Here is a 27,999-nt window from a genome sequence, read left to right on the forward strand (position 1 = left end):
TAGCTAAATCAATACAGAAAGAGAAGGTGGAAATGAAGGCAAAGGTCATGCGGGAAATCTTCAGCTGTCTTTTCATTATTCTGTGAACCTCAGTATCTGCCATCTCTTATATTTAATTTAAGCCAGCAAGTGAACAAAGAGGACACTCAAGGACCTCCGACCTTCCCATACTTACCTCATTTTCTCTTATATTATGCCTTTATTGCGGCCAAGGCTGGAGAATATCTTACTTAAAAATTTCTCTTTTCAAGTTCACTTTTTTGAAGGTGCACATATCACAGATTTTACTGTAAGTTGATTTGGGGATGATGCAAGTTGTATGACATGTCACCAAGAGATCTCACATGAAACACACAAACAATGGCATAAATAGTAAAATGACCCAAATCTTACTGAAACAGAAATACTGACACAGTCATACACACGCATGTACACACATGCACACACCCAAAACATGCACACTTCTGCACTACACACACTTTTCTCTGTTGTATTGTGCTTAACTGTGCATACACTGTGGATATCTGTGCATATATATATATAAATATATATATTAGATTTTTCATTCTATATTTCTATTTCTATACTTTTGTATTCTTATTTTATTTTACCTGTGTGTATTCTTCAGTGTAGCACCATGTAGCATCCTGGAGGAATGCTGTTTCATTGCTCTGCGTACTGCACATGCGTGGCTGTAATGACAAATAAAGCTCCTTGAATACATTCCACATAAAGGTAGATTAAAAGCTCAGTACTATGTCGGTTTCAGTGAACAGTATATCAACATTTCTGTAATTGTCTGCCACCCTCACAGTACAGTAAAGACAGGAACATCCAGGGAAGCTCTGTTATCACAGCTATAATAGCTTTACATATCACACATATTGTAAAGGATAACCGGGACATTACTCATAGCGATGATGCCCTGCTCGGTTGCAGTCAAGGATAAAATAGGATTTACTATGAACTGTTTGATGATATGATTCTTAGTCCGATTGAGACGTTAGACAGCACTGTCCACCACCATCGTCAAGATCGTCACATACTGATGTTGTAGGTTACCAACTATCTTCCTCCAGAAAGACGACAATCTTTGCCCAGAAAGACATTTGACTGTTCTTGTGTCTTAAAAGTGTCAACCAATCGGAATCGGATCCTTATTCTTTAGTGGCGTATGAGCGGTCCAGTCATGTTAATGATATAAACCTGGTAACTGGAGTTGTACTGTGAGTAACCACAGGATACTGCATAATACATTGACTAAAGCATTAAATCTCACCGACACAAAGGCCAGTATGTAAGATTCAGGTCTGGGCAGCTTTTTGAATCCAAAAAGAAAAAAAAAAGATTCTCTACCCCAACTGGCTCAATGACAGATTTTATTTTAGCACCAAAAGCTACACACAGGGCAAAAGACACTGATATGGAAGAAAAAAAAACAGTATGAGCTGGATGTACACTAGGATTTGCGAGAAGATGGGTAGTGGGTATTTGAAATCTCAAAGATTCTAATAATTCATTTGTGTGGTTCAAAGCTCCTATGTAAAGACCAGAATCTCCCACCCGACCTGGCATTTTACACTCTGAGCTGGTGGCGGACACCTCAAGACAAATATATCTTCTGTTACGAAGCCACAAGGAGAAAAAAAACATTCTTGGTCACATCTGAGTGAAAAATCTAATTTTGAAAATTTGGGCCAACAATCATCTTCAGTTTGACATAATCAAGAGAATTAAATATTCCTCTTTACATATATACACAGCTATGCTGTGAATGCGTATTCACTTATAAACATATAAAAATACATGTCAACTAGTTTGATAAGAAAATAATGTATAAAAGTAGAGTATAAACATTTAATCAAGTCCATTACTTCCATCATCTGATTTTCTTGTTGTTTATATTACAAGATGATGATATGAAAGACAAACTGCAGTACTTCATTTGTATGCCTGAACAGAAGTACAGTTGGAGGGGGAAGGCAGAACAGTATTGTATCTGTGGTGATGATAGCTCCACAGGTAGCAGGACCGGTGAGTTCATGTCCCATTGGAGAACGGCTGTTTTTGTGACGCGCATCTCAATGCTTCCACTTGTCCTGGTTTTCAGTTGACAGATCATCTGGGGGGGGAAATGTTATGTAACAGAATGACTCAAGGACATAAAACAAAAACATTGCCACTGTGTTACTGGAATGATATTACAGTTACTTGATTTATATGGTAGACTAAATGTTGGCAGAAAAGGATGCATTACATTGGAATGATCTGAACTTAACGGAGCTCTGAAAGCTTCTTGATTTGCGAATGATGGATTTGTTAGCATTTCTTGTCTGTAACCACGTTAGCTGTCAAAGGTAGACAAAGCGCTACCAATAAATGTATGCACTGCTTCTTAGAAATCTGAAACGACGTACGATGTCCAATTCTGACGAAATCACCGCCTTCGGGGGGGAAAAAAAGAGACAAATCTGCTACGTTCATTACATTGAGGAGATGGTGCAGGACAAGGATCCTTCAATCTATAAGACTTTTAAAAAATCTAATACAGTAGACACTGCATATTTGGCAATTGAGATAAAAGCAGAAACCACAGACAAAGAATTCACTGCAGAATGCCAAAAAGTTCTAGCTAATCGTTGTAGCTTTAAGGGCTATCTAGGCATTATATTTATAATATATTCACTTTCATATATGTAAAACCAAACTCAACCTCACACACTGTACTGTGGTGATTTAATAGGTCATTAGAAATACACTTTGAAAATCACAACAAATGTTGCATATGTACAGCAGATTAGCACATGGGAGTAAAGGTGGATATGGCACAACATACACAAAGCTTCATAAGATAATCTCTCTGCTCTGGTCAGACACTGGAAACTAAAGAAACTCATTAACATTCTGGATATATAGTTTTCATTCAATCTCGGTAGCAAGTACAAATGTCACTACAAGGCAAGAGAAGTCCTTCAGAGTACAAAAACATTAATTTGTCAGGCTGATTTAGAAGGCAATGTTTAGTGTTGGGACTCTCTCGTGTGAATTAGATTACGGCTGAAGGTAGAGTGGTGTTAAAATTTGGCATTGTCAGTTGTCCATAGTGATGTCCTGGGGACAGCAGTTCCTGGTCAAAGAATCTCAGGAAAGGCTGTCTGAAGTCATGCACGTGGAGAAGGCAGCGGTCAGTCATCCACTTAGGATGTGATGTCAGGCAGAGTGGGTGGGGTGGTACAGAGTAACTGCATGAGTTACAGTGATAAGGCCGACTCAGACGATCACACAATGGCAGCCGCTCTTGTCTTTCTCTTTTCTTGTAGGTTCTGGCGAAGGTGGACATTCCTGTTCTTGGAATTTCCTGGGAGTTAAGAGAGAGAGAGCAAAACTGTCATGGCACACCAGACGACAGAAAGCTTAATTTGTTCATTATTGTTTTTAAATCAAATTCAGAACGGCTACTCAGCAGAAATTTCTCCTATGGAACAGACAGGCCTGATGACTGTGGTGGTTTGCTCATGTTGCTGGGCGACAGTCAAATCAAATCAAACCACACCCACACATTCATGATTTAGTCATTATTTTTTCTACTTTATGGGGTCATTTCATGCCGAGCTGAGAGTAGAGAGATGACAGTGAAAGAGGAGAGAGAAATTGGAGGTCTCTTGCTGCACATGAACCAGAAATGTTGCTGAGTCATGGTCAGTGACAAAATCCCTGGGCCACTAATATGCCAGTTGTGAATATTTAATATTCCCACAATATGAGCAAAGTCATTCATTCATTCTATTGTCTTTGCTAATCACCTACCTGATTACTCTAACCAGTTCATGGAAAGCCTGGTCTACGTTCATACGAATTTTGGCCGAAGCCTCCATATATGTGACCTTCAACTGTCTGGCCAGCTGCTGGCCCTCTTCCTGGGTTACCTGGAACAAAAAGAAGAGGAGAATAACGACGGGTTTAAACTTGAATGGCATTGTCCACAATCCCTCATAACAAACCATGCGCTCATAAAACACTGATATCATCTTCTGGCAGGCAAAGTGACAACAAATGTCATATTACTGTAAAAGGTAAAATTGTGAGATGGCCTTTAATGCAACACTTGGGTACAATCAGTGGTTGAACTTCATCCAAACTAAAATTTTACAGTGTGAGCCAAAGTGCTCAGATGACTAACTGAGTGTCCTTTCATTTAAGCATCCCTGTGGCAACTTAGATGAGGACATACAGGACAAAAACTGCCTGCACAAAAGGCTCCTGTTGCATTTGGTTCTCAGCACATTGACAACATGTCATTTCTGGAATGTTCTGCTGGACGTAGTACGCAGACCCACAGCGGGTAGATGCAGTAGGGGTTAAATTTCAGAACTGTCATGGCTTTATGACCAGCTTTGCTGTTTGTCTGTACTCCTCCTAGTTACGATCACAGCTGTTTATCCAAGAGATTAAGACACTGTAGTTAAATATTTGCTATGTTGACTAATGATCCCTTCAGGAACAAAGACTTACAGAGCAAAATTCACACTGTAATATGTATTGTAATACTGCTGTAGTACTGAGTGAACAATACATACCATTAGTGCATATGAACCTAAAAAAATTCAGTATGTACTGCACACCATGCATGTTCAGACATTCAAATCTGAGTGAAAGTGACCTTTAATAGCTCAAAAAAAAGAACTTTGTTATTTTTCTATTTAGCTCCTCTCCCCAGCTAATATAGATTCAAACACGACTGTATTAAAAATGTACATTTACATTTCAACCACCACTACTTCTTTTACTTTAATTTCAGCCTAATTGTTCAGAAAATGTCCTCTGATCAGCCTTCATAATATCATCCATTTACTTTTTTTTTAGAGCTTCTTCTTTTTCATTATATAGTGCACTGTGGGACGATAATGTTAATCACCACAAGACATCAAGCAATTTTGTATGCACGTCGCATTTTAAATTGTCCTTTCATTTTATTGTTATTTAGCTAAATTTGTATGTATGCATCTGGGACACAGCTGGAGTCTACCCCTGCCCTCTTTTTAAAACAGCTGTGCATACAGTCTGGACCTGAGTAACGCAAAAACTTATTAAATCCAAAGCTAGACAATATTCTTTCTGCAGCAACAGACCAGTTAATAAAAATAATAATTCATTCATTTTTATTATGTTTTTAAATTTAACTACCCATGTATGTGTTCAATGTGGCCAGAGGGGGACTACAAACATTCATTTCTTTGTTATGTGTACATTTACTGTAGGCTTCTATTGCAGCTAATTAGATGAAACGCATTAATTTATCACCAAAGTCTATAATGTTGTCAGATATAACGTCTCTAGCATGTACATGTATTAAACAGAATAAATAATAAGTAATAAGCCAACACATGCTTGGGTCACATGAGAATTGGGATGTTCATTTCAGTGAATAAAACCTACTGATGGTAATTAGCTGTATGAGCTTGTATGGCTCCATTTCACCATAAGGGGGTGGTGTGGACTCACTGCAGGAAGTGACGAGCCACCACATACCAACAGCCAGAAAATTCATCATTTCATCACACTCCCTTTTCTCTCCATCCATCCTCCCCTCCTCACACCACCATTTCTACAGCCTCTGTTTCACTCTTTCACTCACATCCTGTTGTATCTTAGCAGCTAGCTGCAGCTGTAGCACTTGCTTCCACTTTCAAATATGCAAATATGACTCGTCCTGACTGGTTGATATTATCTGCTCAGATGAAAAAACGTGTTATAAACGTGTTTGTCAGCCAGTGGGTTCAAATCTCTGCAATCGAGTAGACTTACTTGTCTCTGTAGTTCCAGATCTGCTTTATTTCCTACAAGGATCATAGGGAATTCATCTCTGTCTTTTACTCGCAGAATTTGTCTTTGGAATTTGTAGATTTCTTCAAAGCTGTAAAACAGAGCACATGGTTTTTATGCTGTGTGTTCTGCACAGGACAAATTATGTCATTTGTTTTATATGCAGATGCGTACTTTTATCTAACAATTAATAATGCACAGCATTGTAGCTAAATGATACACAAATAAATTCATCCATCAGCCACACTATTACAAAAACAATGTGTTTTTCTGAGGCTTTGCTCCGTGCACTGACCTGACTGTTGTCCTGCTATAATATAAATGCCATGTGCACTTTTTCAACCAAACAGCAAATAAAAATGTCAATGGGGGGGGGGGGGCAGAATGCAACCACAAAACCAGTATGGCATTCCAGCCACCGGCCCACAAACAGCTTGTTGAGCACATAGTAAATATGGATAGACTTGACTAATATAAATGGAGGAAGGAAAGACTGTTTACAACATAAACACTGTGAGGGGGGCTGTGCCGAGGGGGTGGGTGGGTGTGGGTCAGGGGAATGCAGCTCACTGCACTGCTGGGCAGAGACACAAAGACAGGGAGGACGGGGGAGGGACTGACTAGAAGAAAAACACTTTACAGCGTCATATGAAAAATGTTTAATCTGTGACATAAACTGTGATAAATCAGACGCAAGTGAAATAGCAGAAAATTAAACCTTTTTTTTAACACCTTCAGATCCAGTTTTCGAGATTTTCATTCAACCAAATCTCATTTCTGATACTATTAATGGTCAGCATTTGTTCTGCTGAAACTAATCACGTTCAGTATTTCTTTTTTTTTTTTCCTTTTGTTGATAGTGGCTAGTTGATAGTAGTCCACCATTCCTGTTATGGATTCACACTGTCTACCTGTGCATGAAAGATTCAAAGGAAAAAGATGCATGCATGCAATCCCACCCCATCTCATTGATTACAGCCCCGCCATTTTCAGTTCTCTTTACTTTATTAAAATAACCTGCGTTCACTTGGGTGTGTCACATCGGTTGCTTTTCTCTTGTATTTCTGAGAAAGCAGCAGTTGGAGGAGTGTCGACTGCAGCCTTTACCACAAATGTCACCAAATCAACCAGGACTGAAATCTCAAGTACACAATTTGATAATATCATATACTGCACATTCTGTACCGGCTTGTTCCACCTCTTTTTAAATGGTGTTTCATGTTTACAATGAGGGGAGTTCAAACAAGACTGTTTGTGGAAATATTCTATGCAGCTTTAAATAGAAGCTAAAGTGCACAAATAGGTGAATTCAAGAGAACAGGATGAAAGAGGAACGTTGAGAACAAAAGAAAATGACAACAACAGCGAGCGAGGGTCCGGAAGTACGAGCAGCAACAAGTGAGAGTATCGGTGCAAGATTTACGGTTTTAGCAGCGTGAGAGACAGAGGAGGGGAGGAAGAGAGTGTGTAATTGTGAACAGTAAACAGGGGCGTGCAAACAGAAAGAAAGAGAGAAGTGAGCATGAGGCTGTGAGTTTGCACATGGCGCGAACTGTCACTCACCTTCCTCTGTCAGTGACTGAGAAGACGAGCAGGAAGCCCTCCCCTGTCCTCATGTATTGTTCTCTCATGGCTCCAAACTCTTCCTGTCCAGCCGTGTCGAGGACTAGAGTGCACGCGCACACACACACACGCACACACACAGGCACGCACGCACACACGCACACACACAAACACACACATTGACGCAAATCACACCAGCACAATAACCTGCAGCAAAATAAACCTTTGCAACCAATTCCTTGAGTACAATACGAACACAACAGAATCATACAAAGAGCCTACGTGTGTGTTCAGTCCGGTCATGTGTGTTCAGAAACGTGCACTTACTGTCAAGCCTGGCCGCCCTTTCGTCAATCACACACTGCTTGGTATAGGAGTCTTCAATTGTAGGGTCATAGTCAGTGACAAAGTACGACTGCAGGGGAGGAAGAGGAGGACAAAAGAGAGAGAAGAAGCTGTGAATATGTCTGGGGTCTGTACATTATGTCAGACTGAGACACAGGCTGTGTCCCACACTGTGTCACATAGTAACTGTGTTCAGTTTTCACTACATGCTGATCTTTGCAATGGGGATACAAAACATGCTTTACTTTTCTATACCAACAGGAAATGAAACAATACATGCGCTGTGCAAAAGCACTGCAAATTGCACTTACAACCCCTCTCCCTTCCAAAACAAAAAAAAAAGCAGACGATAAAGTCTTCATACAAAAGTTTATCAGGTTCTTCTTAAGTTTTGTTTATTTCTCTGGAGTTGCATCACAACCAGCTTTAGTTAATTTTTTATAGCCTTTCCTTTGTGCTTTGCATGATAGGAGTCCACCAACAGCGCACTCAAAAGGGTTTTAGTCAGATGAGTATACTTTATTTTGTCGCCAGCATCATCACAAAGAAATTCTGCTCAGAATGAGTACGTCTCATGGATTTGGGACACATCTGCAGTGACTAACATCAACTGGCTTCAAAATGAGTGGATATGAGAACAAACTGCTACTCTGTCCTTGTGTTTTTGGTTCAAACAGCATAAGAAAGCCTTACTGACCTCTTCCTTTACTACCACACCTCAGACAGGAGGTAAACACACTGTCTGCAGACACTTGCACAAAACATGTGAAGTAAATATTTCCTCACACAACAACCACCACTGCTTAGGTTCAGACAGCAGGCTGGGTTTTCATTCTAATAACACATTTACAAGACGTTCCCTCACTTGCAACGGTCACACCACTCACTCATTTGATTCTTTCATTCTGGGGCCAATACATGGGCTCCTAGTAACCTAAACTGGAAGGGTGGGGCCCGGGGGCAGGGAGCCGAGAGGAGGAGGAGTCATGCATTTTTTACATTTTTCCCATGTTTTGTAGTTCTCGCTCTCCTCTGGGACTAGTTAAGTGGTGACAGCTGAGGGGAGTGCTTGGGGGCTGTCAAACCAACACCCTAAAATACAGACACATCATAAGAACATAAAAGCCAGACAAGATTCCCTGTTGTTCAAACAGCAAAGCCAAATTAAACCTTTACAGTTTCACTCATGTTGCTTGTGTGCGTTGTGTTACGCAGTGACGAGGGCCGTGTACTGATTATTTGCGTGCCGCCAGAGACAGCTTGCATAGTGCAAGTACTGCATATTTAATGTGACATCTCATCTGAGTAATAGACAGCTGATACAGATTACAAAAAAAGAAAAGGGAACAGGCAAATCACTTCCTCAATTCAGATTCCAGCCCGACTGATACTTCTGCACGATCAATATTATCGGCCGATATTGGCTTATGACAGAAATATCAGAATTAATTTATATGCTGGCTAGTTATTTCGGTCATTTTGTTTATAAATGTCAGAAAAAAAGTCAAGAATGCTTGTTACAAACATCCCAAAGTGATGATTCACACTGTGTGCTTTATTTGACCACCAGTGCAAAACCCAAAACTATTTCCTATCATATCTGCCATAAAGAAAGGCATAAAATCCCTCTGGTATTTGAGAAGGTGGAATGAGTGCAAATTTGGTATTTTAGCTTGAAAAAAGTTAATGACTGAACTCAAAACAGCTGATCGACTAATCAACTAAATGCTGCAGCTGACTGTATGCAGTCATGTTCAGAACACGCATTTTGGCCCGTCAAAGTATATTTATGTAATTAGCCATTATGTTGTCATCTGATTTCTTTTCCCTCTCAAACATCAATATTGGTGATGACCTCCAGATCTAATTCAAATACTTGAATGCTTCTAAGTCCAGCTTATCATCTCTTGTATCCTCTGCATCCAAATTTGTTCTTCTGTCGTGCGGCTCTTTGTTGTTGCAGGTAATCTCTCCCTTTCACTCTCCTCTCGCTGTGCAGCATGCAGGTATGCTGCCCTGTGTCATACTCACTCGTCACTGCTCAATAATTCATCAGTATTACTGTGTATCCTCGAACGTGTCTCACTGCACTGCCAGTATGCCTTCAGACGACCAGACGGAGACAGAAAGCGAGGGAGTGAGAGAGAGAGAGAGAGAGAGAGAGAGAGAGAGAGAGAGAAAAGCTGCCTGTGTTTCTTGTCCCTCCCACCACCACCACCACCAGCACTCTCCCAGCTTCAGCACGTGACCCTGGCTTCCCGTCAACCTCTTATTCCTATTCTGTCAACCTCGGGCAGCCACATTGAGCACCGCACTCCTCTGACTATTCCTCCCCTCCCTCCACGTGCATGGGTGGTGTAGCTGCTGAGCTCTGTTCTGGCTGTGCTGATTCCCTCCGAGCTTCCCTTCCTGTGATAGATGAGGCTGTTTTGCAGCACCAGCAGCATCAGAGCCAGCACCAACAGGACTGCCGCTCGGCCTGGCTACGGCTGGGCAAGCGACAGAGCGGTGGGCTAGGTGAGGCAGTGCAACATGACTCAGGAGGACTACCAATAACTGTGTGACATAAGCCAGCCTGAGTCATGTCCGGTAATAAGACTCACAAATCGTTCCATCATGACTTCATCAAACTCGTCAAGCAGAGTGAAACAAAAACATTTTTCACAAAGACTTAAAGCGATAAAATGTATTTTCTAGATAAGCTATGACGTCCGTGTTCTTACTGTTAACAGACACACTATGTGACAGGTATGTACTGGAGGAGGCAAAAAGATTCCTGCACAGATTTCCATGAACACCAAGCAGCTCTTACGAGGAGACGGCTGACACAGTGGAACCAACAGCTCAGTTCTTCAAGTGTGAGCGTAGTTTGAACTCTACACACACACACACACACACACACACTCCAAAACACACAGATGGTCCACAGTGGCCTGCGTGCACTAGATCTTTAAATATTCAATACTAAATGTCCTCCTCTCAAATAAATTATCAAACTGCAGTGCAAGCTGCTGAGGCATTTACAGCAGAAGAAGTCTGCAGCAACAGCACAAAGCTGACGTAGATTACAGTTAAAACAGAGCCATCTTGCTGTATAACACCTTGTACTTTGCATGGAGCATGGAATGATGCTAAAAAAAAAAACTAAGAACAAACTCAAGCTCCACTTAGGCAATCATTAGGCCAGTGCTAACATGACCACCATGACGGGTGTGTGTGTGTTTGTGAGCTGTAAAAGCAGGATTATTAACATCCTTGGATTTTCTGCTGGGCAGCTGTCAAAGTCAAGTTTGTTTATTTAAAGCGTACAATCAAAGGTGTCCCAACTTTACAGTTTACAAGACAATTAGTAAGTACATCAGTGTCATTGTATAAAGAAGCAAAATTGATAGATCTTTATTTGAAAAAAAGATAACATAACTAGACCTGGCAGAACTAAGCTGCAGTATGGTTTACATGTTGGTTGAAAGGTGGGTCGGGCCACAATCGGCTCAGCAGGAAGGAAACTCCACCTCTGCAGCAGGCAGCTGGCTCAGGCCAAGATTTTGGGTGGTGGTGTGATGTCACAGACGACATGTTCCCCCACCCCGCCTATAGCTAACCTAAGTCCAAACCTGTCACTCAGTTCCCCTCCGGCATTCCAGCCATACATCCCAGCACTCCACCCACACACAGCAACATGCACGCTCATAGCAGGAAAACATTACAGGCCTGGACCGGTGGATGAGTCTCAGCTGCAGCACAGCTTTGTGTGCCAGGCTGTTCTGTATGTGGATGCACTGTGAAACACAGACTGAGGACTGAGGCTGAAACTAACGTTTGCTTTCATTATGGATTATTTTTTATCAGGTAATCATCTCTAAAAGAATCTGTAAAAGGCTGTAAAAAGGCAAAATCCAACCTGATGTATGAATGACGGTTTTGTCAGTAGCCAATCTAATTCAACTGACAGTAATGTAATCTGGAGGAAAACAACAAAACATAACATTTTAAAAGCTGGAACCCAAAAATATTCAGCATTTTTGCTTGAGAAATGATTTTTTACCCATTATTAAATTTTTTGTTAAAGTGACATGTACTTTAAGCAATTTAGCCACAATAATGACTGCTATCAGTCATGAAGATGACTAGAACAGAATGAAAAAAGACAGCATCAGATCAGTGTGGAGCTGTATTTGTCTTCTAAACCGACTCAACGCCCAATATCAGCACTGTATCCAATATGCATGTGGTTTAGCACATAGTATCGTTGGAGAGTATATATGTATATATTTACATTTATTTCAAACACCTGGTCAGGTTTCTTTCTAGCCAGCTGCTCCTCAGTCGAGACATAAAGCAGTAAATCCTGTCGCTTGCCTCAAGGAAAGCAAGAATGGGTGATATGTGTAGGCGTGTAATGAACATCATGCTTGCACTATGCACCCACTTCCTCCCCACACAAACAGCTTTACTGACACTAAATATAGATCCTCTTCCATCTCTGTCAGTTATCCTACTTGTTTGGTTACAGCCACCTCTTTTACTGTTAACCATGTAGAGCATCATTAACTGCACGGAGCACAAAAGCACTGATTCAGCACCGACACATAGAAAACTGAGATTTTCCCAAAAACAAACCTCAGGCGACTAATTAACAAAAACACACTGCACCTACACAGATGAGGGAAAATGGTGTGCATGCCTACTAGATAGTCATAATGAGAGGGAAATGCTGAGCTAAAACAAATAGTCATCAACACAGTCAGGAGTTAATTACCTTCTGCATATGGCCCAATGCCCAGTGAGGACTCGCAGACCTTGACTTGAAAATCATCAGCCGTGGTTATTCTTTAATTAAAGAAAAATGGCGACTGAATGCCATTAAATTGTGTTATTTTAGGAAAAATTCTGTCTGCATGTGCATATTCATAATATTCCCCAACATCCTTGTTCCCCCACCAACGCACCACAGCTACCAGCTACCACTAACACAAGCTACCAGAGATTCTGTCATATGGAATTGCACCGATAACACCGATCTGATGCTCTTATTTTATTCTCACGAAGCACCGATATCAACTCGAGCTATCAATAATCCCCAGAACAAACAAACAAACAAAAAATGCATTGTGCAAATTGTGATCTAACAAAATCAAAAAAAGATGTAAGAATAGCTCAGCATAGAGGAGTGGGTGTGAAAATCAGATGAGCGTGGTTTCATGTATTGAAATGAAGGTGAGCAACAACATTCTCAGTGCTCATGCCGTAGTTTGAATCAGTGAGCTTTGTTCCTGAAAAACTGAGGAGAGGATCACTGCGTTTATCAGCGACAGGAACATTTTGAATCCGGGGAACTACTATTTAAATTCCACTAAAGTGGCAGGACTCAACTCTCATTGAATATTTAAATGTGTGAGGCTCAATGGGCCGTTCTACCACAATGCGAGACAAATGCCAATTGTAGCAAACATGGCTGATCCGAATTGGCAGCCATCCGAGAATCCCAGGAGAATAATGTGTCATGGTTCCATATTGAAACCTAACAGTAGTGGGTCAGAGTCAAGTGCAGCAGTTTCAATTAAGGACACAAAGTTGATGCCAAGTCACATCCTCAGCTGCAGACATCAGCAGAATTCACAGATTGTGATGATCCATTTCTGATGGGTCATTACATGTCATGACATGACGAGACAAACTTACATTTTGCACCTGGTTAGAAATGCATCAGAAACGTACAATGGCATGAATATGGATGCATGTCTTTCTTTTCACTGATTTCCTCTGATGGATAACTGACATTCAAATTGCTTTAATTTTGTCTCTCAGATGTCATACATGTTGTCATTAGACACTTCTTGTAAACTAGACTTTCCAAAATATCTTCATTATATCATATCTTCTACCTTCATACCTGGACCCAATCAAGGTAAGCCTTCTTGATGACCTAAGCACTACACACAAAGCAGTGTAGCATCTGAAAAGATACATCTCAGAAAAGATACATTTCGTCGGTGTATCACTTAGTGTCCCCAAACTAGCGCAGATTTAACCTTTGCTGAACCTCTGGGGCTAGACTTTGAGCAGCTGTCAGTAATCAAATAGCCAGCATAAGGATTTAATGGTAAACAGATGGAAGTGAAGACCAGTTCCTTTGCATTTTTACAGTCCAGCCTCCTCCATCACTGCCTTTCTTCTCAGGCGTCACAGGGTTTCACACAAGTGACACAGGAATTTGTGCGGGGGGCATTGTTTTGTTGAGCACTTAAGGGTGCTTGAAGTGAGAAATAGTGGAAAAAATAAGACAGAATGAAAGGTTTGAGGGGGAGGGAGACTGTAGGCTACATGGAGAGGGCGAGCAGGAGAAAAAGAGGGGGAGGGAAAAGCATTAACTTCCTGTGGAAACACCCACTTTTCCCATGAGCTCATACAAACCAGAAAGGTCACTTATTCAATACCTAATACACAGAGAGAGAGAGCACACACAATGTGTCCACTGCCTTAAAGGACCGCTGGGGAGCCTTCTGTTAAAGCTGGGAAAGCTTCAAAACACAACACATCGCATGCAGAGAATTGCCTGAAAATAATAAAAAGTTGTGATTGACACCAGTCATTCTTCAAAACTCTTAAACAACTGCTGTGAAGCCAAATCCACAGTAACACTTTCACTGTGTTTACAGTCGGAGAATGCGATGGGCAGCACTGAGCCCTGGCTCGATGCCGAATTAAATGAACCCATGCACATCACTCCTACAAGCTCTCTTCCTCCTAATGCGCAACAGATCAATAGCCTGTCCCTTTAATCATTGCCTTGTCCTTAAATGCCAGCAGACCAGTGAATCTCTGCCCCACCAGATAAACCCTTGGCATAACACTCACATCCAGTGCCATCACTTCACTGGAAATGCAGATCCTGCCACCCTAAAATTAAAGGACAATTCGTATTTTATTATAAGAAGCAGAATGACTGATGATGAATGAATGATTGACTGCAAAAATAAAGTCCAAGTTGTTAAGAAAAATCTTGCTAATTAGAGCAATTCTGTTCTGCACTCAAGTGCAATGTAATGTGTAATGTAATGTACTGTAAAAACACAAAAACCACCTACATACTGCTGTCCTGTTCTTTGTTCTTACGTTTTACACGCACTTGATGAAGCTTCGACCACAGTCTTCCTCAGGTCTCTGCTTTTTTCCTTAATGCATATTAATGTTTTAATGGTCTTAGGTCAGTTTGCTACCTTCACATGTGAGGAGCTAAAATCAGAGTGTTGACATGTTTTCTTGAAAAATGACTGAAAGGATTAATCAGTTATGAAGATCATTGCAGATTAAATTTGTGGCAACAGGCCAACTGATTGATGAACTAGTAATTTCAGCTTGAGTAAATATGATTATAAATTAGATTTTGCAGGGATACTCCCTGGTTGAGCCTACTGTACTCATAATGGCAATTTTTCAATGCAGCTAAAGGCTAAAATGAACATTTCTGCATTGACCAACCATTAATTTTCACTTTCACATATTTAATGCTCACAATTTGGACCAAACTAGTTGTTTATAACCCACCTTGCCCTATGGTGCTCTGAATGGCCCCACCCGTACTCGATGCTACAGAGTCAGGGATAACACTCACGCAGAGAATAAAGCAGAGAATAAATGTCCCACCAAGTAGGCCAGCTCCTGACAAAGTCAACCCCCTGCTCTCTTTTAACCTCTCTGGCCTTAAGACTTCAATCGCCACGCCAAATATCAATGTGCGCTGGACTCTGAACACTTTTGAACCGGCTCAAAGCTGCTGAATCAAAGGGGTGCCTTTTAAAGGCCTTTTTCCACCAGATCACTGGCCTCAAAGCCGCCTGTTTGCTCTGTAGTGGTCACACTATAAACTATTTCTTTATCTTTATCCATTTCGTAAGCACATTTTGTTGAATTATAAGTAGAGACCAATGCAAATACTTTAGAAGCCCACAAACTGATTAAACAGAATAACAGAAAAAAAGGAAAACTGTGTGAACCACCCTTATTGTTCTAGATGATCATGTGACTAATCACTAATGTTCCCCTTCCCTGCATTAAGCCTACAGTAAGCCTGGCCATTGATGGGTTATCGATGCAGTTTTCTCTACGGCCCTTCCTTGTTTTTCTGGGAGGGACAGAAAATAAAGGCTTATTTAGATAAGAGTTACGCTCTAAAATGACATGGTGAGCCCCCCAGCCCCCCGATGGAGTTTTGCTCTGGTGAATCTTCATCAATGCCTGCTTTTGTGGAAGTGGGAAAGCCTGGACCCATGTGAGCCCAAAATCAAAATCCACACAGTCTAACTGGAATAGATGTTGAAGGATAAATGCAGTGATGATTACAATAATAACAAACAAACAATACCTGCAGCTTCTGAAGTCAACACACAAAGTTCACTGTCTTGCTAGCTTTTAAAACACAAAATATCAAACCCCCTCGTCATCAGACAGTGGAGTGTTTGCTTTATTTGATTGTTCTTCCTCTGCTTGTCTTTGTGCAGAAGTGCCGCACATACTGACGTCAACAAAGCACTACCGTGACGGCTCAGTGAGAGGACACCAGCTACTGCAGTGGCTGTATGGACAGAGACGCTACTGTGTGACTTTCTAAAACCCACACAAAGTCACTCAGTGGAGTGTGGCTCAGTCTATAGTCTGCGGTTTTCGGGAAAACCGTATGACTGACCAAATGATGAGATGCTGAGCAGCACTGAAAATAAAGAGCAGTCAGATGATCCAAAGAGTTGGTTTACCACTTAAGATTAGAGGAGATTAATCATTTAAAACTAAACACAATATTGGACTGCTCATAATTGAGATATTGCTATACTGCCTACTTCCAAATAATCAATTCTCTTCAAAACACCTTAAGAGGACTGAACTGTTCGGTCCCTGCAGACACATATTCATCTTCTTCACCATCTCCCCTCTCTCCACTGGAACAGCTGCTGAGTGTGTATTTCCGCATCGGCGTACTCTTTTGCTGCAGACTATAATTCTTAGCAAGGGGTGATGTGTCACAGGAAATGGGGCGACTTCACTGGCATCATGTCAGAAGCACAGCATCATTACTGCTGTGTGCTTTTAAACCAGCAGCCCCACAACACAGGCAGCAGGAGTGTTATTACTTTAGCAGGCAGATCCTCATAAATAAGACCTAATGGACACATCTTCTCTTCTCTCCCTGATGGTTCCTCCCTGCCTGTCCTGTCATCATCATTAAAAGTCCTTTCACTTGAGCATAGAACATTTGAATGTTGTGCATCTCATGTTTGGCTTTTAAAGTCCCAGCTGAAGTGGACTGACATGTTAAGGCCGGGTCACACCAGCATTTAAACATCAAAATTAATTTATTCCAAAGAAATTACATAGTAAAAGCTGACCTGCAAAGCCTCGTTGTTGACCAGCAGTAAACTGCTAACAGACAACTCGCAAGCTTGCTAATCCTGAGAGCTTTTCTGCAATATCTTTCGAGGGAATGATGTTAACTCCTCCAACAGAGACTTCTGTATCTATAACAAGGTGCGGTGAAGCTGTCCTGGAGGCTTGCTTACTACTGGAGTGTTACTTTTAAAATCCAATTGTATGTGTATGCGCCTGAGCGCCACATGTTTTAACTAGCATCTAGAGAGGCCTGGCTGTGAGGCGACAATGTTTTGGTTAGACAAACACACTTTTTAGAGGTGTGTGCCAATTTTGACTTCTGTGGTTTGTCGACACCAACTGGTGCTGAGTACATAGCCACATTTGCTGTGTGTGTTAGATCAGCATAACAGTCACACAACAGCTGTGTCACTGACTCAACCAGTATCAAATACCTCTATGTAAATATCTATGAAAATATCTAAATGTATCTACAAATGTACCTGATTCTTACCGTACAGCCTCTCTGATTAGGATCTTGTATCTTATCAGTGAGACTCAGCTCATTTGTTGAGAACACAAGTCACACTTGTCGTCAGCACATTTGGACGCTGAGCCCTGCTGCACTGTCACCTGTTGAGGAACTGTCTCATTCCATGCCTCACCTCCTACTGATGGACAGCAGGTGCCCCACAGGCCTCTGGACATTGTCTGCATGAGACGCGCCAAATGTCCACCAGCTGCCTGGCAAGCAGCTCAGGGCCTGGCAAGCACAGACGTATAAAAAGAAGCATTCATAGTGTTCTTTCAACTAAGTTAAATGGAAAGTGTGGGCAGTACTACTTTAAACATCACACACAAACACACTAGCAACAAAACATAAAATCAACACTAGTATCAGTGATATGCTGACTAAATATAGGCTCGTCACATAAAAAGGTGTGCATACATTTCTAATGCTAAATGTTAAAAGGTGGTGGGAACGGGTTGCTAAAATAGGCAGCATGTCAGTTTCCCACAGCCAGCGTTGTTGTTACATGACTCTGAGATGCGAGACCTGATACTGTGGCGAGTTATTCTGAAACAGACAGATGTGTGAACACAGAACAATAGCCAAAAAAACAACACAGAGGAACCCGCTGCCCTCTCTGTCTGTCTGACTATTTGAGGGGCAGTGACCGGAAAACAATGGGGGGGAGATATCACAGGTGAATATAGGATTTATTTATTTTATTTACCTATCAGAATGAAAGGATACAATTAAACACAAAAAAAGCCTCATAGTGCTATCAAATAAAATGTAGTATTTGTTGTATGGGGAAAAAAAAGGTGAAATTGAAACTAAAATATGTTATCTGCAAGTCATATCAAGCATGCACAAACTGAGAGACAGCATGTACAAATCTCAGGTTCAGAGAGAGAAGATTTTCAGAGAACAGCAATCGTCTTTTTCTTTTATTAACACAAAAGATGCATACGATAATAAGAGAGATATATATAGAGAGAGAGGTATAGACTTTTTTAGGTATAGAGATTTTTTTTAAAAAGTATTTTATTTGTTAATTTGTCCATTTATTTTTTATCTTCAATGATGAAGACAATAAACATAAACATCCACTAATACACTACAAAAGAGCCTGATTTCTGAATAACATAGCAGCCACTAATTGGATATGATCCGAAAATACTTGTCACTGGCGAACTCGATACTAACACGGTCTTATACAGCTGGCAGCTGAGCGATTCAACGGGAAAACGTGGTAATTAAATCCCTTGCTCATGGGCCCATCAGCAGCGGTTGTATCTGTATATGACTGATTAAGCAGAAATGCTCAGCAAGCACTAATGAGGACACACACACAGACTGTTGGACCACTGTCCCTGCTGCCGTTGCTGACATGCTGGGCCTACAGTGTGCATCTATATGGACACCTGCGGGACCTCTTTGGACAGACCTCCCCCCACCTCCATGCTTTTTATGCAAACAACATACATGTATGTAGAGAAAACTTGACAGAGAGACCAAAGAGACAAAGCAGAAAGCTTATCCAGGGGGGACATGGCCGCCAGTATGCCAACACTAGCTGATTTCTTCTCAAAGGACCAGCAAACAACAACCAGCAATTTAATTCGATTTTCAAATTATCAGGGCAACAAATAAGTAAACAAGATCATAAATATGACTGGAGATTCAATGCAAGCTTTCAGTACAGGTTTCGATGCTATCTTCAAAATGCAAAGACACATTGTGCTGATTGTCGTGTTAATCTCTGCAGCATCAAGCGTGACTTATGAGGCATTTTTTGTACAAAAGATGTAGTCTACTTTAATCAATCAAGCTTTGAGTGATGGCCTGTATGTAGAAGTATCTATAGTTCTGATTTAACGGCTTCATCCTCCACTGCAGACGTTTTCTTTGGAATCTGAATATTACTGCAGTGTGTTGCTCTAAGTAAACTCTAGAGTTGGTTATATAGTGATTACACAGATAGTCATTGCCTTGTTCCTGTTATTGGTATCACTGAACTTGATTCCTTCCTTCCTTGGTAAATGGAGTTGCACTATGTTTATATAGCTGTTTTATATTGCTACTGACCGCTCATAGCACTTTACAACTCATGCCATATTCACCCATGCTTTCATACGCTGATGACAAAGGCTGCCATGCAAGGTGCCCACAGCGGTGCAGTTTGTGGGTTCTTGACCGAGGATACTTCAGCAAGACCCAACTGACCTTTCAGTTTGCAGATGCTAACCCCTCAACCTCAGGGCTTTCCTTGAAATTTATAAAGCTTATGGGCCATATCTAACCAATCTACAGCGCATGGTTTAAAGTGCATGGCACAAACTGAATTCAAGGTGTGTCCAAATCCCTTTTTGCCAGCTAAACAGCGTATAATCTGGGCACAAAGCAAGACCCTATGTGTCATAGCGATGCATGGATGGAGGGCTTAGATTGGGCAGGTTTCGAAGGTGAAATAATTCATCGTCATCATCACACAACAAGCCAACTGTGCCATCAGTACGCACCGGGATTTATTTATTTCAGTCTGTGATTCTAAAACATAAAACTCTTTCCTCTTACTGACTTGTGCATACATGCTACAGTATTCATTACTCTTCCCTGAGGCTGTGTCAGGGTCACAGAAAGAGAGCGAGTGAGAGAGAGAGAGTGAGAAGGAATGGCTGAAATTATCACTTGATCTCAGATCTTTAATGTCTGGCAGGTAACATACTGGATCGCGCCCTCGCCTACAGCGACCAACTCTTTACACAGCAGAGAAAGTCCTTCAGCACAGATGACTGAATGGGAAGAGCATCTAATCACCGACAATATACAGCCCACGGTAATTTCTCCATCTCATCACCTTTAAAGGATATATCTATTTAATATAAGCTCTACAGATGGCAGCAGTTCACTGGGCTCCTCTTACAGTTACGTTGTCCTACTCGGCGTGTTAGAGGATGAGCTGGATGGATAAAGTCTAATAATCACTGCCCTTTCGTCACGTGTTTAGCCCAGCCCCAGCCAGATAAAAACTACAGCACAGCTGCAAGTAAAGTTCTTCCATGATTGCAACTGCAACAGCACGCTTAATAACAATACAAAGGAGAACTATGCAGAATGACTAAGCACAATCACAAAGGAAGATCAAAGGAAGATGAACGATACTCACTGTCAAGTACTGGTAGATAAATATACACACATATATACACACACACACGTACAGTTGTATATATATATATATGTGCATGTGTGTGGATCAACTTTGGTCAACATGTGTGAACAGGTGAAGGCTGTTAAAAGTCACATGAGTCAAACAGTAGTAAATAAGTTTGCAAAACAGGAAATCTACTCTGTTGGCTCTTCTGATCAACAATGGACCTGACCTTCTTTTAGACTGGCTATAAAACACTGGTAAAACATATATAATCTGGAATCAATCACAAAAAAAAAATCCTGTTGTGCCTCATGCTGTAGTAACATCTTTATTGCATGTTTAGCTATTGCTGAAGTGGTCTTCCTCCCTGGGCAGTCATCAGTTTCTTGTTAGCTTGGAGCAAAAGGGATGACCTGTGGGTCTCTTGAGCTTTCCCAGATAGGTGGGAGTGTCCTGACAGATCCAAAAACTCCCTTTTGCATGAACATTCCTATGGTGTGCTGCCCGGCATTTTGCCAGATTCAAGTAAATCACCTCAGCAGCGGGATTGTGTTTGTCCGTGGAACAAGACTAAAAATGTAAAGCCTCACTAGTGGCCCTCAGTACTGCACTGTTCATCACATCCTACCATACAAAAGTGTTGTCTGGCACAAACAGTACACTGAGAGTATTCTAGACAGTCAACAATATCTAATTAGCATCTAGCTGTTCTTAGACTATAAAATATGTCCTGGGGTAGAGGATTTATCCCCTGGGAAACACAAATTGCTACCCATAATATTGTAAGATATCTGTGTAAGAAGTGTCATTATTGCCTGAGGGTGGCACACGAGAAAAACTAAACAGAAATAGTCCATCCCCTGGGGAACAAGAATGTTGTCAGTACACACCATGGCAATCGGCACAACAGATTAAGATACTGATTATGCACAAATATATGTTTTAGGCAGATGGTGCTGCTACAGCAGATGCTTGACAGACAACCAAAAATTAGGATCTATCCTCTGGGAACAAAGAATAATAATGACAAATTTTATGGACACACCAGCATTACAAATAATTTCAAAAAAACAATACGGGGACTTTTAATGTCCAGTATGCAATGACACATAACATGTAGCAAAACACCACGTTGTAAAAGTCCCTGCATCTGATACAACTTCTGGCAGTCTTTAATTGTGCAAGTGAATGAAAAAAAGTTAATCCAAATATATACTATCTGATACTGTTGCTATAATATGACAACTTCCACACTACAGAAACCTGACCAGAAATAACCTTGGTCACTTCAGCGTTGCACTGACACGAAACACAAGGCGTGCTGAATTCATACCTGCTTGTTCACATGAAATCATATTTAGAAAAATATTTATAATATGAGTAATGACGTCTGAAATAGAGAAAAGACAAACAGAGGAATGAGAATACAAAACGGCGACTTGAAGGAGGTGGGTGATTTCAGTTCCAAATGCCTCTTAAAGGTTTTTCTTATCACAGCAGAGTTATAGCCTTTCATAGCATAAACTTGTATTTGGGGTCGACTGCACACATAATCTGACCCAGAGGTTTAATGTAAGAAGGTAAGCATTTATCTGTATAAAAACAATACAACATTCACATTTGATAGTACTGAAAGTACAGAAGCTAAATAGTAAGAACAATAATGATCTCCTGGTGACAGGGCGCTGAATGGTGAAAGCCAACGGAGGGCTTATTTGTTATAATTGTGGTTCTGCTCTGTGAGAAATCAACAGGTGACTCTCCTGCAGAGCTGAACAAACAATGTACTCTCATAACCTGCCCTCACTCACACACACACACACACACACACACACACACACACCAGCCACAGCTGCAATCCATATTCTAAAAAAAGACGAGAGCTTACTATAACATCATTCAATCTTCCATTTTCACTTCAAGACATTCACTCCCTTAAAGGAGATGAAGAATCGGAATATAAATGGAGGTGTTTGCACACAGCAGTGCAGCGTGTGTCATATCACTGAGGCAGACGCGGAGTTACAAAACTGCATGTATCAAAGAAAGGACTGAATCTGAGAGTGCCCTGTGTGGCTTTGCATGCGACAAAAACTCCTGAAGTAAATGACAAACACACGCACACAAAAGCACCGCTGCAAACACTTGGTCTAATTACCTGTGGCTGTTTCAGAGATATGCACATGAAATGGCGTCCATTGCCATTCAATTCCAACACTACTATCATTACCACACCTTGCCTCCACATGCCCAAGGAGGGCTGCCCTTATAATCCATGTGTATTGTGTTGAATTACTTCTTATGGCAACATTCCTGCTCAGTGACCTCACATCTGAGTAATCAAGGCCATGCTAGCAAAATATGTGAGATATGTGGAAAGGGAGTAGGAGTATGAGAGGACGAGAGAGGTCACTTATGTATATCCAGCTGAGGTCTACAGAAATCTTCAGCTAATCTGTCTGAACTCGATCAGTCAGGATGTTTTTGCTCTTGTGCATGAAACGCCACCGCCAAGGGCCACCACAGCACTAATATTAGCAAACATGTGAGCAAGCAACACAGTGCTTTTCAGCCGGCTGAAGATCAGATCGCACAAGATCTCATCATTCCAGGAGCTTCTATGGTTACTGTGTGTAAATCAGGGGTGTTTTTGATGTGCCATTATTTCTGGGATAAAAACAAACCAGACACACACACACACACACACACACACAGATGCAGGCTTTACATGGCCACTGTGAGTCATGTTTTCCCTTACTTGGGATGCTTCCTCCATCACAGACGTCACATTAAACAACATACTGTGTTCCACAACTTTTGTCAGATGACTCAGTGTTATGTCATCCCAATTCTATTTCAGCTTGAGTCAACTGCTTGGCATTGGGGTGACCAGCAGCTCCCAGGAACCTGCAACTCCGGTATTGCTGGCAACATCATCTTTAATCTTCTAACTCCCAGAAATCCCTGCTTCAGCACAGTACTTGTTTTTTTTTGTGTGTACTTCTCAGCACCCTCAAGAAGATTAGCACTGATTATTGAACCTAAACACTTTTGAGGAAGGACTAAAATGTGACTCAAATATCTTAAACTGACAAGTATCAAAACATCAAATGATTCATAGGCTTGCTTAAGTATTTAGTCAAATATTACCTAATCTTAATCAAATGTTGTGTGTGTGTGTTTGTGTGTACACAGTTTTTGTGCAGTTGCTTGCATTAAGACTTTGCACACTAATGCGCCAAAGAGTTTAGTATATTTTGATAAATTTAAAAAAAAAAAAAAAGGTTTTGTGGAGAATATGTTTACATTTGTCAATGTGAGGCATTCAAAACATTGTTTCGGTATCAGTGCGAAAAACTCTGGTATCTGCTAGCTCCAGTATTTAAAAATTTTCAAATGAGACTAAAACGTGCTTGTTTAGATGATTAATGTTCCACGGTCACATTCCTGCACACAAAAAGCAATAACAAATGATGCTAAAAAAAAACATGGTCAAACTGGAGGAGCACCTCTGCTGTATTAAATCATACTTGCACATATGTATAGGACTAAAACAAGGAAAATGGGCAGAGTGTGCTATGTAAAATGTCGAAAAGCTGTAAGTTTAATTGTGGTCTTTATCCAAATAAAAAGATAATTACAAAAAAAAAAAATAAATCATACTTGCACAGCATTTGCAAAGCTACCTCAAGTAGCTTATTTTTACTGGCCAATTTACAGCAGAAGCTACGTATCTACTTGATGTCAGAATACTAAATAATGACGACCCGCCTCAGCAGTAACCTCGTACAGAAACCACTTCTCTAGTTGTGAAATTGATGAAAACCATATCCATAGGAAATGGAAGCAAATACTGTTTGAGCAGAACGTGTTGCATGGGTGTTTGTCAGCTAACCAGCAAACCATTAAAGAGTTTCAAAGAAAGTTTTCTGGGTTACGAAGCCGCTTTATTTAGATGAGTACTTACATGAGGTCTGGTCTTAACAGAAAATGTGTTGCACTTTATAACATGTGTCAAAGCAATACTGCAATTATTCTTAATGAAAATTAAAGTTATTTAAAGGAAAGTTATTTTTGACTTAACATTGAATGTGATACTCAGTTAAGATTTACACACACACACACACACGTGGATCTCCAGTGATTCAGGAAGCAGGTCATGTTTTTCCATACAAAACTAGAAGCCCCTATGAGCAGCAGCACAGGGACTTCCTCTGCCGAAGGGCCAAATTCCACATGGTCCGTGACCATTAACCCACCCAAGCTGACTCAGACCCCCCACCTCACCAGCCTCACCCACCTCCCAACACTCCACATAGTTCTGGGGAAAGCCTCGACTTCACGACCAGCTGCTAGGTCTTTTCCCTTGGCAGGCAACTTCTAGAAACCTCTGAAGAGGATGTAGGTCCTCCACCCGCTGTCAACATCTCAGTCTGTCTCACTTTCTGATATGTATATAGCCTGTATAGCATCATATTGTGCAGTGTTTGTTTTAAAACTGTTAATTTGTAACTCTTTTTAAGTGTTCTGCACACTTTTGCTTTTTTCACTCTATTCTATTCTTTCCCCACTGTGGGATCAATAAAGTTCATCTTATCTCATCTTTCACAAGAGCAGATATGCCAGCCAGCAGCGAGGAAAGCGCGAGAGGAAATTAACTGGGTGTCACGCTGAATGCAAAATACGTACAAATGTTCCAGCAAAATCCCAAGCCAGTGCTGAAAAAAAATATGACTCTTTGCTGATTACTTCCCAGATTAAATTTACGGCAAGAGTGCGATGCAGACAGCTCGGTAATATCTTCTAAGAAACTGTAACAGGAAGTGTTGAACTCAGTCACCCAAGAGAAATAATACGCTTCAGGTTATTCAAAATGGGCTGTTGAATTAGTCGATCATTGGCGAGGCTGTCCATCATTCTGGCTTGAGACTCCTGCAGTTTTATTGCTACATCTCTGTTAGCATGCAAATCCACCTCGACGCAATGACACAACAAGCTCTGCAAGATCTCTAAAGAGTTCCTTTAAGAGCAGATATAAAGTATTTTTTTTTTTTTAATCTTCAAACACTGACATTTTTGAGGCAAGTCTGCTGTTATCAGCAACACAGCACACTGAATCCAATGAAATGTCCTGCGTGTGTCTTTCATGTTCAACATTAAATGCTCCCCTGCTTCAGGTCAGTAGGGGCAAAAATCTGTGCCACAGCTATCTGATCCCTTTTTACTTGGTATGCAGTTAATGAGCTTTTTGAACCCTCATTAGACACAACTCACCCCAACACACACACACACACACACACACACTCCCAAGCTTTTAACCCCCACTCTGAAACGTGTGCCAGCCCACCATTGTCTGACAGTGTGGAGACATGCAGCTGCCTGCAGTCTGGTCAGTAACACACTGACGCGAGGGGGAAACACACAAGGCAAAGGGCAAAGTTTGTCATCTCATTCATACAGTGTGTGTGTGTGTGTGTGTGTGTGTGTTGGGGAGTGGGTGGCTTGTGGAGAAAAGGAGCCTAAATGACCATTATGAAAGCCTGGAAGGTCAAAGCAAGACAGGCTGTGTCTGCAGTGTGCTGGAATGCACCCAGGAGTAAATGGGAGATAAACTGTTTACATGACTTTTCTATGTGACATGGATGAGTTTTCAAGTTGTGTGTGTGTATAAAAACAACAACAACAACCAAAGAAGAAGAAGAAGACATTGTCTCTCAGGAGGTAAAGTTTTATTCCTACGACCAGGCCTGTTAGTGCGGTTGCTTGCCTTGAGGTTACCCAGCAGCCTGCCTTCTCAACACAAAAAGTTAATCATCTTTCAATTGACCTTTTTTTTTTCCCTTTGTGCTGCTGCTGCTGCTTATTTCACGGCCACACGACACTAACGGATTTTCTAGTTCGCATATCTCTAGTGAGATTTGGTGGCTCTCGAAATTGATTTCAAAACTTTACTTTGCAGGGACTAATGAGATTTTTGAGCAACTTCTTTAGTTTTTTTTTATTATTATTATTTCTCGGCGCTGTTGTCTTCTGGTGTAAGTCTCTGGTTTAGCAGGCCGTTGCAGACTAAATCTTAGCGCTGTGACAACTTAGCAGCACATAAACCCGCTGCTCTCTACTAAAATAGGACAAACTCGAGAGCTCCGCAGACCCACTTTTCTTTCTCTTTAGACCAGCGGCTATAAACTGCAAAGTGGAAGTGGATCTCTCTCGGAAATCGTCGCGTTTAAAGTGACAGCCATCTTTCCTTATTTACTTGACAAAACGAGGCTCCCTCACCGCACCATAACATCTCCCAACAACCCCTCGGTGTACAGTTGTAGGCCTCGGCAAAGTACTGGAGAAGAAAACAGACCCCGGTATCCGCTCACGGGGTTCCCGTGTCTGGCCTTCCCCCCTTCCCTCCCTCCCCCTTCCTCTCCCCCTCTCTCACTCAAACACACACACTCTCTCTCTCTCTCTTTCGCCGTGTTTTCGGATAAGCAGGGGGGGAAATCAAAGCAAAGGCTAAATTCAAGGGACGGCTGAACCCACACTGACCTGGATAAACTGGATAGTCAGGGCTGATTTTCCGACGCCGCCACCTCCGACCACAACCAGCCGATACTTCTCCTGCACCGAGCCGTCCTTCCAGCCTGCCATCGAGGATACTTCGCTGCGCTCGCCGCCGCCGCCGCCGCTGCCGGAACACCAGTGAGCAGCAAACACCCACTTTTTTTTCTCTCTCTCTCCTGTAAACTGAAGAGGCCCTGCAGTGAGTGAGAGAGAGAGAGAGAGAGAGAGAGAGAGAGAGGGAGACCGGGCGCAGAAAAGAGTCCAGATAGGTGCCGGAAAAAACAAATGTCTCGTCGCTGTAGTCCGCTTGGTGCACGGCTAAATCAGAGAGGCGTCCCGGATCTACGCGCGCCTGTCCATACGCCTGATCGTGTTTCAGCCTCGACAGCACTGCGATGTTCAAGCTGTGGATCCGATAGTAGGAGTAATCAGCCAGGCCAGTACTAATGTCTGGCGCTAGGGGCTCTTCTACAGGCTGTGTGACTGCCTCGACACCCACCCACCCCCTACCTACACACACACGCACAGTCCCAACCCACCCTGCAGCTCTGTCCTGAACTAATATCACACACCCCTGCAGTCACATTCCTGTCCTCAAACACAGCCTGCAAACACGAACATTATATACAAAAGCAGAGCCTGCTCACGACCAATTATAGAGTGATAATAAAGGTGCCCTGCAGCCACC

General features: G+C 41.6%; 1 protein-coding gene across 1 annotated transcript; it reads right to left on the reverse strand.

The window, feature by feature from the left end:
* Positions 1 to 1,362: 1,362 nt before the first annotated feature.
* rras2 (RAS related 2) lies at positions 1,363 to 27,775 on the reverse strand. Its single transcript, XM_046388295.1, has 6 exons — positions 27,297 to 27,775; positions 7,714 to 7,801; positions 7,387 to 7,489; positions 5,806 to 5,914; positions 3,808 to 3,926; positions 1,363 to 3,358 (listed from the first exon to the last, which is right to left on the reverse strand). Exons 1-6 carry the CDS (start codon positions 27,396 to 27,398, stop codon positions 3,271 to 3,273), a joined length of 609 nt encoding a protein of 202 aa, XP_046244251.1. The 5' UTR covers positions 27,399 to 27,775; the 3' UTR covers positions 1,363 to 3,270.
* Between the last annotated feature and the right edge of the window lie 224 nt (positions 27,776 to 27,999).

The sequence above is a fragment of the Scatophagus argus genome, chromosome 1 (genome assembly GCF_020382885.2).
Source record: "Scatophagus argus isolate fScaArg1 chromosome 1, fScaArg1.pri, whole genome shotgun sequence".
In the NCBI taxonomy this organism is placed as follows: Eukaryota; Metazoa; Chordata; class Actinopteri; family Scatophagidae; genus Scatophagus; species Scatophagus argus.

What these genes read in the sequence shown, in the direction of transcription:
- rras2 (XM_046388295.1), bottom strand. Translation starts at nt 27,398, where the DNA reads ATGGCAGGCTGGAAGGACGGCTCGGTGCAGGAGAAGTATCGGCTGGTT. An exon ending in AAGGGCGGCCAGGCTTGACA is followed by an intron (nt 7,490 to 7,713) that starts GTAAGTGCACGT and finishes CGTGCACTCTAG; the next exon opens with TCCTCGACACGGCTGGACAG. An exon ending in TCAGTCACTGACAGAGGAAG is followed by an intron (nt 5,915 to 7,386) that starts GTGAGTGACAGT and finishes TCTGTTTTACAG; the next exon opens with CTTTGAAGAAATCTACAAAT.